Source organism: Mustelus asterias, chromosome 3 (genome assembly GCF_964213995.1).
Source record: "Mustelus asterias chromosome 3, sMusAst1.hap1.1, whole genome shotgun sequence".
Classification (NCBI taxonomy): Eukaryota; Metazoa; Chordata; class Chondrichthyes; order Carcharhiniformes; family Triakidae; genus Mustelus; species Mustelus asterias.
Window position 1 is genome coordinate 101,217,935 of NC_135803.1, and position 17,145 is coordinate 101,235,079.

At 43.4% G+C, this 17,145-nt stretch overlaps 1 protein-coding gene across 1 annotated transcript in view; it reads left to right on the top strand.

Moving 5' to 3' along the window:
- The window catches only part of LOC144484720 (metabotropic glutamate receptor 7-like), a 664,948-nt gene that overhangs the window by 339,946 nt on the left and 307,857 nt on the right, over positions 1-17,145 (top strand). The window contains exons 4-5 of the mRNA XM_078203160.1: positions 3,420-3,555; positions 8,397-8,551. Of these exons, the coding sequence (XP_078059286.1) occupies positions 3,420-3,555; positions 8,397-8,551 (291 nt within the window). The remainder of the gene's footprint in view (positions 1-3,419; positions 3,556-8,396; positions 8,552-17,145) is intronic.

The following is a 17,145-nucleotide window of genomic DNA, read 5'->3' on the forward strand; positions in this document are numbered from 1 at the left end:
TTATGTAGTCAAAAGGTAATGGAAGGACCCACATGGAATCTTATTTTGCAGAATAGTTGAAACCTAGTGGGTTCTGGCATACATTTTGGGTTGGTCCCTGTGAACGAACCATAAAGATTCTTGGAAGGTGCAAAAGAATCATTGGGGTGGGGGGTGGGTGGGGGGGTGGGCGGAGTGTGCAGGGAGCAAAAAGTAGAACCGATTTATTGCATATGTAATTATAAACTAGTGTCAAGTTAATAATGATGCTTGCTTTGTTTAATTCTAATAAGTAATAATGTTTATTTTTGTTTATAAATGCGCAATCCTACAGCCTATTTCTGTTGGTTAATTGATGGATGTTTGGATTTCTATTTAAACATTAACGGGCCCTAACAGTATTGTAACAAGTCTCAGTGAATAATTAATGATGTGTGAAGGAAGTGATCAAACATGCCAGTGGCTCTTGGGGACAGCGACGGCTAATGATACAAGATTGGTACCTGCACCAAATTTTCAACAACCTTGTCCTAGGCTAGAGGGCAGCATATTAACATAAAAGCCTTGGATTTAAGCAATGGTTCAGATTAATGATTGCTCTAGATTTGACACCCTTTCTGTACCTCCTGTGCAAATCTCTTGCTTTGGTTCTGTGGTGCGAGTTCTCCATTTTTGAACTTCTATTTTTCCTTGCCTCCCTCAGTTAGGCCATTGGCATCATTGCCTTCATTTACCCAGGGCCTATGCTCTGGGATACCATCTCTAAACACCTCTATCTCTTCTCCTTTAAGACCTTCGGTTGTGGGGGTTTTTTATCGGTGGTCTGATTCTCTTAAAACGTAAGAAAACTTGATGCACCACTTGACTTAACGATTTTAATCTGCCAATCCAAAAATCGGATTTCTTCCCCCTGGCATGGCTCACTTCCTCGTTGCTATATCTCCAAGGACACTACCTTTCCCATACTGCCAAAACAAATTGATAGTCTCACTTCTGGGGCCGAGAACTGACACTTTCCGTGTCTTGGACAATAGGGCCTTTTGCTTTCAGATACTAAATGTTTAAGTATCTGTCCCAAACCTTGAAACTACATTCTATTTCGGCTGACTAAATGGATTTAGTTGTTGAACTCTTGAACTTTCATGGCCTCTGCAGTGCTCGCATTTTGACTGAGGTGAACAAATGTATTTGAATTAAATCTAATATATTAATATATTATATAATAAATAAATATAGATGTTGAACATTAAAATCATCTCTAATTCATTTTAATAGTGTTTAGCATTCACATATGAGCAAACTGTTAACATTATCCTGTTAGGTGAAAATCATCTTAACACTTTGCTTCCCAGCTGTTACCAAAACTAAAAATCTGCTTGTGGCTCTGCTAGCTAACTCAGACTCCCTTCCACACCTTCCCTCAAAGCCACATCAGTAGTGTTATAATCCATGAAAGCAAAGCCAACTCAGACTCAATTACCACCTGCAAATCAATGACAACTACCAATGGTATTTAGTGAGGTGTAATGTGGGATGGGGTTGGAGGTGGACGTATGAACTTGCACTATGAAAGGAAAGTTAGGAATGTTGGTGATGGGAAGATGGGACAAGGGAGAGGCTTTCTGCATGAAGGCTGAGGGAAGGAAAAGTGTGTTAGGTTGAACTGAGGTTCAAGGACGTCAAGGCATTGGATAGAAGACAGCAAAGATTTATGAGAATGGCTCCAGGGATGAAGAACTTCAGTCATCTAGATAGTTTGGAGAAGTTGGAGAGGAAAGGCTGAGAGGAGATTTTGATAAGATTTTCCAAATCTGGAGCGGTCCGAGCAGAACAGCCAGGGGATAAAGTGATCCCATTGGGAGAGGAATGAGGAACAAGAAGGTAATTAGCAAAAGAAGCAATGGTGATGTAAGGAAAAACTTCTTCACACAGCGAGTGGTTAGCATCTGGAATGCTCTGCCTGAGAGTGTGTTGGAGGCAGGTGCTTGAGGGAATTGGATTCTTTTCTGAAAGGGAAGAATGTGCAGAGCTATGGGGAGAAGCTGAGGGAGCGGCTCCTCTGGAGACCTTGCACAAATATGAAGGGCCGAATGGATCTTTTCAATGCTGTAACCATTCTGTGATTGAGGTAGCGGGGCAGTGCACCAAGGAAGGCAGACAGGCCAGAGATTACCCCTTTAAGCTTTCGAACATCCCTCTTAATACCTCGTCCTTCAACCTAGCGTTTATTGAATTACTGCGAGATTGTTCTAATGTTTGAAAGATACTATATAAATGCATGTTCTTACTAAGTTTGCTTCACCATTGAATTTTGACAATACGGCTGCATGTCAATGAAACATTAAAGACAGCTATAACCTCTCTCTTATTGCATGAGCTTGGAAATAAGGAAGTGGTGGCAAATTATAGCAGTTGAGAATGGTGTGAAAATACCAGGATTGTAGTTAAATTGTACATGGTACATCATGCAAATCTCAAAGCTAACATGACAGTTACATGATTGAAACTATGGAATGGGTGTGGCTTTCCGCCATTGATTGTAAAGAATTTTGGAACATCTGGAACTTGCATAAGGGATGATAGTGCATGTTCAATTTCATTTTTAAGTGTCCCTAATTGTGATGAATGACTGTGCTTTGTGCTAACATTGTAAAGAAAATATGGGAAAACGAGCTGGAGTGGAACTCATTCACTCTTTCAAAAAGCTGCACAGGTGCTTTGGGCCAAGAAGTCCGCTTCTGCACGCTGATTCTCGAACTATCTCAAACCTATCTCTGTGGCACAAAGCTGATCAGGAGTGGTATCTACCTGGTGTATACTTCCACCCTTGGTGCTGGAGAGTTCTTGTTTAAGTACTACACAACAAATTGCCATTGTTCACTTACATTGCTGCACTGTGAAGGGAATATTAGAAGAGAATAGAGTCGATTTTATGTTGAGGCACTCAATAACCTGACACACAACATTTAGAGTCTGCCGAGACAGACAGACATCTGACTCATCCAAAGTAGCTGCGTGCTGCTTTTTATTGTGGGTAGGGTTACTAAATGTTTTATCCAAAACCTTCCCTTGGGATCCTGGGCGAATTTCTTGGAAAGGGTTCCTGATTGTAAAATCCTCTTTAAAAGGGGTCAGTTTTGAGGTTGGCTTTCTCTAAAGGGGATCAAATGTCAATGCTTCAGAAGCCGTGCTTAAAAGGGGGCAAGGCTGCCATTTCAAGGTGCCTGCATATAACAAGGCCTGACAACTAAACTGTTAGCAGAATGGAGCCCCATGCTTTCATTGTAACTTCAGTCAGAAGAAAGCTGTAGACGTGCAAAGCATTCAACTACCAGAACAAAAATAATCTGCTGCAGATGCATGCAATAATCATGATGAAGAGTTAATGGTGGATCCTTTTTTCGCCTCATCTTTTTCATTTGTTTTTTCACGTTGTATAGGTGGGATTTGTATTGCTCAGTCTTTGAAAATCCCAGCGGACCCCAAGGGAGCAGACTATGATCGGATCATCAAGAGCCTTTTGGACACGCCCGGTGTTCGTGGTGTAATTATTTTTGCCAACGAAGATGATATCAGGTAAGTGAGTCACGACGAACGAGCTTTCTCAGTTCTAGATGTTGGCTTCTCCACTTATTTCTAACAGAGCAAAATATGATGAATAAATAATTAGAGCTGAATTATATGAGATGTTAGTAACAGCTCATTGTTTTAAAAGAAAACTCAATCCATTTTTATTCACAAAAGTGGGAATTAGGATTATGGAGATTTTCAGGCAGTGTAGCAGAATAAGCTCAAGGTTACTTCAAATAGGGGTTTGAAAATAGGTGGAATTGAAAGGATGCAAATGTTTGTGCTAAGGTACAGTCATATATGACCTTTGGATGATGCCACTTTGATGGGCTGAAAGTATTGAATTTATTCCACTGAAACTCAGAACTAGAACAATGTGAGAGTTTTTTGCAGATAAGGACCTGAACAACAATTTTGAATAAGTTGAAGGGTGCAGGGTTGAGGCGAGGATGTCAGGAGAAAATTAGTGAACTCAATCACGGAGATAATGAAGGCCTGGTTTAAGATGTTTCCTATGAATCTATGAAAGTGGAAAAGGAAGCAAACAACTTACTGGTTCAATTCATTTGACGCATTACTACAAACTGTGATATCTTTATTTCAAGGGCTGGTCGGGTTAGAGAAAGACCATGCTGTGGAGGTGGAATGGGTACAGGAGGATCTTGGTCATGCTACTGGGTTATTAATCCAGAGGCCCACACTAACAGTCTGGAGACATGAGTTCAAATCCTACTACAGCAGCACACTGATATATAGACAGAATGGAGTCAACATTAAGTCTGAACCCAAAAGTTCTCACGGCATCCGGTCAAGTCAGGGCAAAGAAGCCTCCTGCTGATTATTACTGACTCCCCTCCTTCAGCTAATGAGTCAGTATTTCTCCATGTTGAGCACCACCTGAAATGGCACTGAGGGCAGCAAAATGACAGGATCTACCCTGGGTGGTGTAACTTCAATGCCCATCTCCAAAAATGGCTTGGTAGCATACTACCAATTGATATGGCCAAGATCTGAAGGAGAAGGCTGCCAGATTGTGTCTGCAGCAGATGATTAGGGAAAATCCAACTTGACCTCATCTTCACCCATCTAGCTGTTGCAGAAGCATCTGCCCATGTCTTTATTGGTAGGTATGATCACTGCAAGATATTTGTGGAGTCAAAGTCCCACCCTCACATTGTGAGGCCCTACCACTGTGCTAAATGGCATTGATTTAGAGCACATATAGCAGCTCAAAAGTAGCCATCCATGTGGTACTGTGGGCCATTGACAGCAGCAGGATTGTATTCCACAGCAAGCTACCACATCATGGCCTGGCATGTCCCTCAATTACCATCACACCCTGAGTGCAGGAGAGTAGCACTCGGCATACCTAAAAATGAGCTATCAACCAGTTGATTTTACACTACAGGGCTACATATGTCTTTACTAACGGAAGCAGCATGCAATTAGATGGAGCCAAGCAATCCCATAACCAACAAATCAGTTTAACACTCTGCAGCTCCGCACATCTAGCCATGTATGTTGTTGGACAATTAAGCAAACCAGAAGAAGAGGTTCCAATAGCATCCCCATTCTCAATGATGGTGAGGCCCAGCATGTCAGCACAGAAGGACAAAACGAAGCATTTGCATCCAGGCCTGCTGAGTGGATGATTCATCTCGGCCTCCTCCCGAGGTTCCCTGCATCATAGATGCCAGTCTATGTCCAATTCCGTTCACTCTGTGATACCAAGAAACAGCTATGCACACTAAATACAGCAAAGGCTGTGGGCCCTCGCAACATGCCTGTGATAGTGTTGAGGGATTGTGTACGAGAGATAATTGCACCTTGAGCCAACCTGTTCCAGAACAGCTACAACATCTGCATCTACCTGACAAAATGAAAAATTGCCCAGGTATGCCCTACCCACAAGAAACAAGATCATTCCCAACTGGCCAATTCCCATCCCGTCAGCCTATTCTCCACCAGGAGCAGAGTGATGGAAGGCATCAGTGACAGTGCTGTCAGGCAGCATTTATTTAGCAACAACCTCCTCACCAATGCTCCGTTTGGGTTCCACATCTCATTACAACCTTGATCTAAATGTGAGCCCAAGGGTTGAATTCAAGAGGTGAACTGAGAGAACTGGTCTTGACATCAAAGTAGCAATTAGCTGAGTGTGACACCAAGGAGACCTAATTAAATTGAAGTCAATGGGAACTGCAGAATGCCAGGGTTGGAAAGTGATCATGATTGTTGGAGGTCAGTCATCTCAATCTCAGAACATCACTGCAGGTGTTCCTTAGGGTCGTATCTTGGGCCCAACCACCTTCATCTACTCCATCAATGACCTTAACTCCAAGTGGGGATTTTTTCAGCACCATTTGCAACTCCTCAGATACTAAAGCACTCTGTGCTGCATGCAGCGAGATCGGATCAGCAAAAAAGGTCTGGGCTGTTAGGTGGAAAGTCAAATATATAGAATGCAAGTGCCAAGCAATGACCATCTCCAATAAGGGATGGTTTAACCATATCCCCTTGACATCCAACGCAATATCATCAAATCCCTCACTATTAACATCCTGAGAATTACCATCGACCAGAAACTGAACTGAACTAGCCCATAAAAACTAGCCAGAAGAGCTGGTCACAGGCTGGGTATTCTGTGGTGAGTGACTCTTCTTTAGCTCCCCAAAGCCTGTCCACCATCTACACAGCACAAACTAGGAGTGCGATGGAATACTCTCCTCTTGGCTCCAGTAAGACTCGAAGCTCAACACCATCTACGAAAAAGCAGCCCGGTGATTGGTACTCCATCCATCACTCCCCACCACTGGCTATCATGTTTCATCATCTACAGGATGCACTGCAGCAACTCACCAAGGTTTCTCTGACAGCTCCTTCCAATCCTGCAAAATGATGGCGACAGGAGAAGGTCGGAGGACGGGAATTCTGTGGCGAGTCATGCACTACATCACTCCCCAAAACGTGCCCCATAATTTATAAGCTGGGATTGTGATGCAACATACTTCAATTAGTGCAGCACCAATTGTTCCTTTATCATTGCTGGGTTCAAGTTCTGGTACACTGTACCTAACAGCGCTGTGGAACGCCATCACCAGATAACTGCAACAGTTCAGAAAGGTTGTTCACTACTGCCTTTTTACAGGCAAATGAGGATGGACAATATATGTGCTGGTCTTGCTTAACAATATGCCAGAATACATTTAAAAAAAGGAAGTACTCTTGGCGATGGGGTGAAACTGTGGGCAGCTGCTGTGTTCGAGGCTGAACAGTATGCCAAGTTAGGCAGTGTGAATTCAACCTGCTTATGCGAGTCAATTTCTCCCATATGGTTAATGCTTAAAATAGTTTGTCACATCCAAAGATGTTATTCTTGCGAGTAGGCTGCATCTGACACCTTACTGCAGGATAATTCTAGTTCATTTTAATGTCTTTATATTAGGAAAGTCGAGATGACTTGGTGTTAATCATAGATCTGCATTTACTTGAGAGACACGTAGTGCTACCTCTGTGCCATTGTAAATGGGCAAAGCTAGATTGTTGGACATGGGAGTGTTCAGGAAAGAAGCTAGTTACCTAAAGGGTTCTATTTGTACATTAATGAATTCACACTGCATAACATAAGGTTAGGGTTTGCGAAGGATTATTGTGTGAAAATATGATGGCGAATTTGATGAATAGTGATGAGCCTCTCCTGCCGGCAATACTTATTGGGTCATTTTAAGCCTGTTGACTATGATTTTACTGCCTACTGTCCATACTTCCAGCTTAGCATTTGGCTTTAGTTAGGCCTGAACACTTGCATTTTTAGCTGCACGATTCTCTAAATAAGGGCACAAATAAATTCCTGCCTCAGCTCTGCCTGAGCACCCACTCCATTCAAACTCATCCCCACCTCAGCAGGAAATAGACTTTGGTTTCCTTGCCCTTGAGGAAAGAGAACCCAAGAGAGAGCCAAAGAGAAGGATAGTTTCCATGTGACCACAGAGGTTATCCAAGAACTGGCCACGAAGAGTTACCCTCCACCAACAGTACACCGACATTGAATCCTTGGGTTGGTGCTGAATATTATAAATATATCTTCTAAATAGACTTTAGTTGCTGATGGGGAGAGGATGAAGAATAAGAATAAATAATGGCATCCATCCACATATGTAGAGAGGGTAGTACTTCAGCACTTAATGGATTTTACTAAGGGGGATGATGTACTCATTATTGTGACTGAGCCTGGATGGTCCAAATCTGGTCACACTCAGTTTAATGAGGATTAATCATTTCTTACTAGACAGGGTTTTGGGTCGGAACATTGGGTTGAATGGGAGGCACAAGCCCCTACTGTTAGCTGTAGTGATTTCCTCCAAATTGGCCAATTAGTAATTCCTGGAAGGAGACTGCAAATTCCAATTGGTCTCTGATAATAGGCCGTAAGAGGCCATTTAACCTCCTTATTTGGCTATCTGCTCCTTGTGGACAGGAAGCCCTGCTGACCCTCGCCCCATCTCTGGGGAAATGGCCCTGGGGCATTATGGCACCAGCAAATGGATATGTCAGCTGGCAGCATGAATGTTTGCGCCTACCTGCCTTTGTGTTTACCTCTGCAACGAGACCAAAACCCTGCCCCATATAAACTATGCCACCTTTCACCATCATTAATCAGGGTGTTGTCACTAACTGGTTACTAGAAATTCGTACTGGCGTCACTGGTTCAGACCAACAGAGCTGTCAGATTGATCCTCTTAAGTGCTGTCATTGTTATGCATTAACCGTTGTACCAATTTAACCTTTTATTTGATGTGCTCAATCCAGGCCCTTCTGACTGAGGAACTCTTGGTTATTTTGTGCAGACAGGTCCTTGCAGCTGGCAGGAGAGCAAACAAAGCAGGCCATTTTATCTGGGTCGCCTCTGACAGCTGGGGCTCGAAGCATTCTCCGGTAAAACAGCAGGGGGAGATGGCTGAGGGAGCCGTGACCATTTTACCCAAGAGAGCCTCCGTGGATGGTAAGAATTTGCGAACTCAAATCACCCCATTGCTAAACTGACACAATGTGACAAAGTGAACACTTTGGTAAGATCTGGAAAGCACTATCGGTTAGTCATTAATATCAAGTCATAGATGGTAAAGGTGACATGTTTTATAATAGAGTAATATTTTTCCAGCATCCTAATTTAGAAGTGCTATTCCTCATATGTTGGCCTCACTTGACGCAACCGTTGACTTATTCCATCTCTGTAGAATTGTCTGTCCAAGTGTTAGTGATGGATTTTGATGCTCTGGTTTGGACAGCAGTCAAAATTCTTGCCAGTGGAATGAATGGCTTGGTCAAAGAATATAATTGTCTCGTCAAGTGCTCTCATAGCATGGGTTCAGAATAAAATGAGCTTTATCTCCGACCGTCCCTGCATCTTTAAGCACCCATTGCATGAGAGATGAAGATACTCCTGTCTGTGACTGTGACGCCATTCCCTGTATTTTTATGTTTTTCTTGTAGGTTGATAGTTTGGGGGATGGTGGGACATAGTGACATGATTCATTCCCATCTGCAATGATTAGTTCTTTAGCCCTAGTTCTTAGTCAATCTATGCTCGCCAATATCAACCTATAAAGAATGGTTCATTTGTTCCAAAATAATGGATTTCAGATTGAATGGCCTTTCCCTGAGATTCATAACAGTGTGTCAGGCAGTAATGTGTGCCTGGACTAGTATTGATACCTGAAGCCAGTGTAGGTGCAACCCTTATTTTCTTGATGGACAATCTGCAAATGTATCTGTAACAAAGATTTGGACATATACTGTCTCCCTGTTAATGCAATGTGTGGCATGGAATCCCGACAGTGTAAAAAGAGGCCCATCGAGCCTGCACGACTGTCCAAAAGAACAGCCCACGCAGCCCCTCCCATCTGGAGTATCCCTGTAACCCTGCACATTTTACCATGACTAGTCCACCGAACCGACACAACTTTGGACACTAAGGGGCAATTTAGCATGGCCAATCCACCTAACCTGCACATCTTTGCACAATGGGAGGAAACCCATGCAGACACGGGAAGGACGTGCAAACTCCACACAGTCAGTCACCCAAGACTGGAATTGAACTGGGGTCCCTGGCGCTGTGAGGCAGCAGTGCTAACCACTCTGCCACCATGCCGCCTCGCTTGTTTTTAGATGATCACCACATAATGGTGAGTTACACTGATTTTTATTAGTGAAGAATGAAGTGTGCAATGTAAGAGCATCAAGAAAAGATCATTTGCAGCACTGAAAAAGGCCATTTTGATTAACATGTTGCTCTGGAATCCTGATTTTTCTGCAGTTTGTTTGATTTGGATACTTGCATCATCTCTGGGGTGGGGCAAATATAAGAAGCACATGTCGGCAATATTCAGGATGAATATGGCACTTTGAAATCTGTGTGTGAACTTCAAAATGCTGCATCCCTTCCCCCTATAAAGAACATCAATGGATGTTCCATTTCTTTTTTAACCTGTATGTATCTGCTTCCAGTTGTGAGGTTTTATTTTGAATGGACCCCCATTGTTCAACCCACACATGGCCAACTCATTTATAAACTGCCCCTCCTGGTTTGGATCCATCTGTATGTTTTACCACTTGGCATTTGAGTTTTTCAGTTCGAGACATTAATGTAAATTAGAAGCCATAGCTATGTCAACACTGAGGCCTGAAGTACCCCACTGAATACCTCTTCTTCACTCACATAACTTTCCAAACTCATTCTAATCATTGTTTCCTCTACCCTTCAGCCAGTTTCTCACCCATATCCAATGTTTACCCCAATTCCACTTTGCTCAGAATTTAGTTAATCATCTTTTGGGCTGAATTGTATGAAAATTCTTTTGGAAGTTAAAATACTGAGCTCTCCGCAACCCACTTGAGGTGTCAACTCCTCAAAGCAGGCAAGGGGTTTGGCTTGGTGTGACAAGTCTCTTTTGGGTCCATGTTGATTGGTATAGATCATTGATTTACAGACACTTCCGAAATTAATACCACATTGGCTGCTCTTTGTTAGGCCGTGAATCTTTTTACAAGAAAAAGGGATATGAATGTATTTCTTACAATTTCGTATGCTTTAGTTGACACATTGCATTCTACCTGGATGATTCTATAAATTGTCAACATTCCTTTGCAAAGAGGTTTACAAGCATGGTTCTAGGAAGAGGTTTACAAGCATGGTTCTAGGGATGTGAAGCTTCAGTTATGAGGATAGATTGGAGAGGTTGGGACTGTTCTTCTTGGAGAGAAGGTAGCTAAGAGGAGATTTGATAGAGATGTTCAATATCATGAAGGGGCTTGTCAGAGTAGATAGGGGGAAACTGTTCCCTGCTTGTAAAATGATCGAAAATGAGAGGGCGCAGATTTAAAGTGATTTGCAAAAGATGCAAATGTGATGTGAGAAAAAACTTTTTCACATAGCGAGTGGTTCAGGTCTGGAATGCACAGCCCGGAATTGTGGTGGAGGTGGGTTTAATCGAGGCATTTAAGAGGGCATTAGTTGATTATTTGAATAGAAACAATGTGCAGGGCTGTGGAGAAAAGGCAGGGGAATAGCACTAAGTCATGATGCTTGTTTGGAGAGCTGGTGAAAACATGATGGGCCAAATTGTCTCCTCCTGCACCGCAACAATTCTGTGAGGGAGGTCTGCCGTGTCATTAGCATACATGTGAAAACTGACACTGCTTTCAGATATTGTCAAGGGGCAGATGAGAAATAGGACAACTAAAAGATTTTTAAAAACAAATGTAGGCATGCAAACTTGGAGTCCAAAATGCCCACAGTTGGAAGATATGATATGTTCTTTCCCTCAACATCTGCAGCCTTAGATTCTCATTGCCATCTGGCTTCTTATATTTGAAATATATGATGCAATTGCCTAAGTTGCCAGCAGAGGGAGTTGAGAACTTTAGTTTGTATTCAATCATACTGAACTCTCACCTGTTGGTTATCAACAGTGGGATGATAATCGCTGACAGAGTGAATACATTGACACAGTAATTTAATAAAGGATTGGCTTCTCCTTCATTTTATTCCACCTCAGCTCCATGTGCACAATGTCTGGACACAGTAATTGATGCAGGCTTGCTTTCTGATGCATCTTTCCCCTTTAGTTAGGTGAGATCTGGGTCCTCTTTAACACTGACTGCTGTACATGCCAGCCATAATGGTCAGTATTGTGGAGCCACAGTCACCATGCCTGTCAGATCTGCTTATCATCCCCAGGCAATAGTCCTAATGCACTGCATTGATCCTGTTCCTCCTGCCAGCTAGGATAGTAGAATCCCTACAGTGCAGAAGGAGGCCTTTCAGCCTGTCAAACCAGCACAGACAACAATCCCACCCAGGCTCTATCCCCATAACCAAATTTACTCTGCAAATCTCCCTGACACTTATGGGGGAATTTACCATGACCAATCATCCTAACCAGCATGTCTTTCGGACTGTGGGAGGAAACCGGAGCACCCGGAGGAAACCCACGCAGACATGGGGAGAATGTACAAACTCCACACAGGCAGTGACCCAAGCTGGGAATCGAACCCAGGTTCCTGGCGCTGTGAGGCAGAAGTGCTAACCACTGTACCACCATGCCCCTCACACGTGCTCAGCGGGAACTGTGACTTGCATACAGTCAGCGGGAACTCTACCCCAGTGGACACTGACCCTAGACCTTGTTTCCTCAGGTTCGGTTTATTTGAGCTAACAAGATGCTTGAAGCTGTTGGTCAGACTTAGCTACTTTTTTTGGGGGGGTTGACATTCGTGATATTTTCAAACCGTGTTCAATGCAAAAGAACAGAAAGTGATCAGATTAATAAAACTGTAGTACTATTGGTGACGAATGTCCATAACTCCTGATCTAATAGTACGGGAACATTTCATTTGGAGTGGATGTGTTATGAGGTTGAGAGTATTTGGTAAAAAGATACCAGCATCTTGCACTCTGTGCTTTGTGAAGTGTGATATGAAACCCAAACAGCGGCCTCCTGGATGTAGAGAGGAGAGAGGTTCTTTACGGTGTTTTCTGCCTTGCCCATTGCTCTCTTTTCATATCATTCTGTCTCTGTAGATTAATTGCACAGTTTACTGAACTTTGGAGTGCAGTTTGTTGTCTGATCAATCGCCACAGTGGCAAGTTGCATACCATTTTCAGTGTTCACATTTATTAGCCCATTGTGCTCTTCTACACAATTTATTTTATCCCAACAGTGATGGGACATAAATTCACCTGTTGTTCTCGCGTCCCTTCATGTCCTTACCCCTCCATCTCTCTTTAACCTCCTCCAGCCCCACAACCCTCCGAGATATTTGCCGCCTTCTAGTTCCTTGAACATCACCTAATTTAATCGCTCTACCTTTGGTGTCTGCACTTTTGACTGCCCAAGATCCTGAAGACCTTCGATAGATCTTTCTACCTCTCTAACTCACTCTCCCCCTTTAAGCCACCTTTTAAAACTCCCTCGCTGATGATGTTTTGGCCATCCGACCTAATATCCTGTGGCTCAATAATTTGTTTACGAACGCCGCTGCAGAGTGCTTTGGGATATTTTATTGAGCAATATTTTGATCTGATTTATTATTGTCACATGTATTAGTATACAATGAAAAGTATTGTTTCTTGCGTGCTATACAGACAAAGCATACCGTACATAGAGAAGGAAAGGAGAGGGTACAGAATGTTACAGTTATAACTAGGGTGCAGCGAAAGATCAACTTAATGCAAAGTAAGTCCATTCAAAAGACTGATGGTAGCAGGGAAGAAGCTGCTCTTGAGTCGGTTGTTATGTGACCCCTGACTTTTGTACCTTTTTCCTGATGGAAGAAGGTGGAAGAGAGTGTGTCTGGGATGCGTGGGGCCCTTGTTTATGCGGGCTGCTTTTCCGAGGCAGCGGGAAGTGTAGACAGAGTCAATGGATGGGAGGCTGGTTTGAGTAATGGACTGGGCTTCATTCATGACCCTTTGTAGTTCCTTGCGGTCTTGAGCAGAGCAGGCACCATACCAAGCTGTGATATAACCAGAAAGAATGCTTTCTATGGTGCATCTGTAAAGGTTGGTGAGGGCCATCACGGACGTGCCAAATTTCCTTAGCGTCCTGAGAAAGTAGAGGCGTTGGTGGGCTTTCCTAACTGTAGTGTCAGCATGGGGGGACCAGGACAGGTTGTTGGTGATCTGAGCACCTAGAAACTTGAAGCTCTCGACCACTTCCACTTCATCCCATTGATGTAGACAGGGGCATGTCCTCCACTATGCTTCCTGAAGTCAATGACTATCTCCTTCATTTTACAGACATTGAGCGAGAGATTATTGTTGTCGCACCAATTCACCAGATTTTCTATCTCTTTCCTGTACTCCGTCTCATCATTGTTTGAGATCCGACCCACTACAGTGGCGTCATTGGCACCACATAAATCTAAGTTGTTGTTGTGCAACTTGAGGGATTTGCATTTGGACTTCATGAATGGGGTTGAATGTTGGATATTTGTAAGGATGAGTGTATTGCTGAGTCATAAAAGTGGAGTGTTGGGAACTGGATTCAAAAACTGAACCACATCAATCCCCTTGGTGGCATCGACTGCCAGAGAAGACCAATATGGGTGAAACGAATCTGCCAGCGCTTTCGCATAGTGCATCACACAGCCAAAACTGGTGGTTTATTCTGAAATGATAATGTTTGACATTGGACTCTGCATCAAACCTGAGATTTGGCTTCAAATCACTTGACTACTGGAAATTTTCGATTTGGAATTTATTCCATTTTTGTAATATTGTTAAAAATAGAAATGCTCAAACGTACTGAACTAAATAATAAAATACCAACAGTTCCAAAAAGTGGTTAATATATATTTAATGGAAGAATGACTATGTGAAGTAGCGTTGAGTTGTGGCAGAGAGGAAGGGGTGGGGAGGGAGGGAGGGTGCGAGGTGGGGAATGGTCAGGGGTGGGTTTGTTTTTGGTTTTATTGGAATGATTTCCAATACTGGATTTTAAGAGCTGACAATAGTTGCAGTTTGGTAATATAGACTGTGCGAGAAACTAATCAGTTCAGTGCTTTATATTCAGGATCTATCGAGCTAGCCCCTAGAGTCCTCGAAGGAACATGCTGCGCACATTGTAATGATGTCCCCAAGCTCTGTTCTGAATGAAATCAAATATTTGCATCTCTGTTTATTCTATCAGTGCAGTCTTGTGTGTGTGTGTGTGTGTGTGTGTGTGTGTGTGTGTGTGCGGTCATTGCACCCTCCAAAGACAGTTCCTGTCTGGGCTGGTTCGCACTTGACCTTGACACTGTGGACAATGTTTGACTGTGACGAACAGTATCATTTGGCGTTCTTTATCAAATATTTAAGCATAACTTTCAGATATCCCAGTAGATCAGTGTCACACAAGGAAGCCAAGCCTTCTGAAGCTTTGTGAAGTGACAGCTGCTCTTTCACGCCCAATTGATCTAGTCTGCTGTGGTTGCCTATTTGTGGTGGGCTTTACAGAGCGATGTACGTCCGTGCTGGAGATGCGTCTGTCCATCTGATCAGTGCTCTCCCTGGTATTGTCAGTAAGGATGACAGGCAATTAACCTGCTGATGTTATACGGATGTCTCACAAGTTGTGGAGGAGGGGGAATAGACTCTAATAACCAAGGACAGTTAATTTGCAGAATTGAGCAGAAATAATACAGTTGAGCGTCTCAAATGACGTTAGAAGGCACTATAGACTTAACTACTCTAATGGTCTCCTGGCCAGACTCCCAGCTTTCACCCTACATAAGTTTGCAACCGTCTAAAACTCTGTTGCCACTTTTTGAACTCTCACTAAGTGCCGTTCACCCATTATCCTTGTGATCGCTGAACTACGCTGACTCCTGAGTTGTAAAATTCAAATGCTTGTTTTTATGGGCACAATTTTTGTTCCCAAAGCAAGCAGCTGAACTCAGGAAATTTCCTTATTCACCGCACCCTCTTCCAGAAAAGGTGCCCCAAATGGCATGATTTTTTGCTCTGGTTTGATGGGTGGTGGTAGCTGAGATGCAGGGTGGAGTTGGGCCTGCCCCGGATACAGATGGAGGCGGCCACAGGGGCTGCTGAGTGAGCTGTTTATAAGGTCCACCTTGGTTCTTTCAGACATCATTTTAGTTGTTTTATTAAATATTAGGCTCTCTGCCTTTGCTCCTCAACCCCATCACCTCCTCACTCTCCCTGTGTCCATCTATGCCAACTCCTGCCTCTACCCATCCACGTGGCCCCTTATAGCCTCTTCCAACATTGTGCCATCTTATGTGTTCCAAGCACCACCCTCTGTTCTTACACCCTCCGTTTCAGCTCGCCCAGTATCCACCAAAGGCAGACGTCAGGATCCATGCTGTGATGAAGTAAAATAAAGTTCTAAATATCTATCACTGAGTTCACTATATTTTAAAAAAAGTATCTCTCATGAAATCCCATTCAATATGTTTAAATGCCATCAAGTACTTCATCCCTTATAAAACAAACATTTGCATTTGTAACCTCCCCCCCCCCCCCCCCATCAAAGGCAGCTAGCTAATCCTTGAATAACCTCTTGAGCAGTCAATTAAACTGTGAACCAACAACCTCCCTCCCCCTCAGTGAGATAATGATAGGTTGTGGGAATCAGCCAAGCATTAATAATGCTGGAATGGTAGCCTCTCATGTTACGTCAGGCAGTCTTTTTTACACTTTAATGAGCTGGCCATTTAATCATTTTGTCACATTGATGGTCTGCCCCTCAAGAGCACTTATGAGCTCACTAAGGATTCTTGAGTTCCGCACTGCAGGTGAAGGCCTGAGCTCCAGTGAAAATGTGTTTTGTCTGAGCTCTTCACTGAGTTCAAATGGCCTTGCTGAATTTGGATTTCATACATGTGGGAAAGATGTCCCACTCCTGTTCACCCCCCCCCCCCCTCCCCCCCCCCCCCCCCCCACCATTCCCTGCAATGCAACTCCTCGTTGGAAGTAGGGGACATCGGAAATGGGAGTGAGACTTTTGGATCTGGGTCCTACCCGCCGTGGTTAAAAGCCCCTAGAGTTGCCGCGCCTCTGTGAAATCCAGGTCCTCAACTCCTCCCTGACCTTAATCTCCCTTCCTGCGCAACCTGGAATCTTCTGTGGTGGAACGAAAGTTTTGGGTGACTGTGACTCAGACCAATTGTTGAGGAAACATGAGGCCTGAGAGTGCAGGCATTGAGATTTTAATCAGCATAAGAGACTCTTGTAAACTGAATGTGATTTTGAGAACAAAGTGGATTCAGCAACCACAGACAGAATGTATAGGGTTTTAGTGCTGGGAACAGATTGATGCAGCTCGGTTGAAAGGATGTTCAAACATGATTGTTCCCTAGACTCTAGATTAAGAACTAAGTGAACAAACATATTCTGCTCCCCAGGGTCACAGACACTGACGGTAGAAGAATCTAGCTCAAAACATTGAAGCGTTCTGATTGTAATGTAATCAGTATTCTTTGTAATGTAAATACAGCGCATTTACTGCAATACCGAGTTACTGGCATGAATCTCTTGTGATTCCAGCAGGAGCAAGGTAAGCAAAAACAATGGCAATGAGAATAACTACT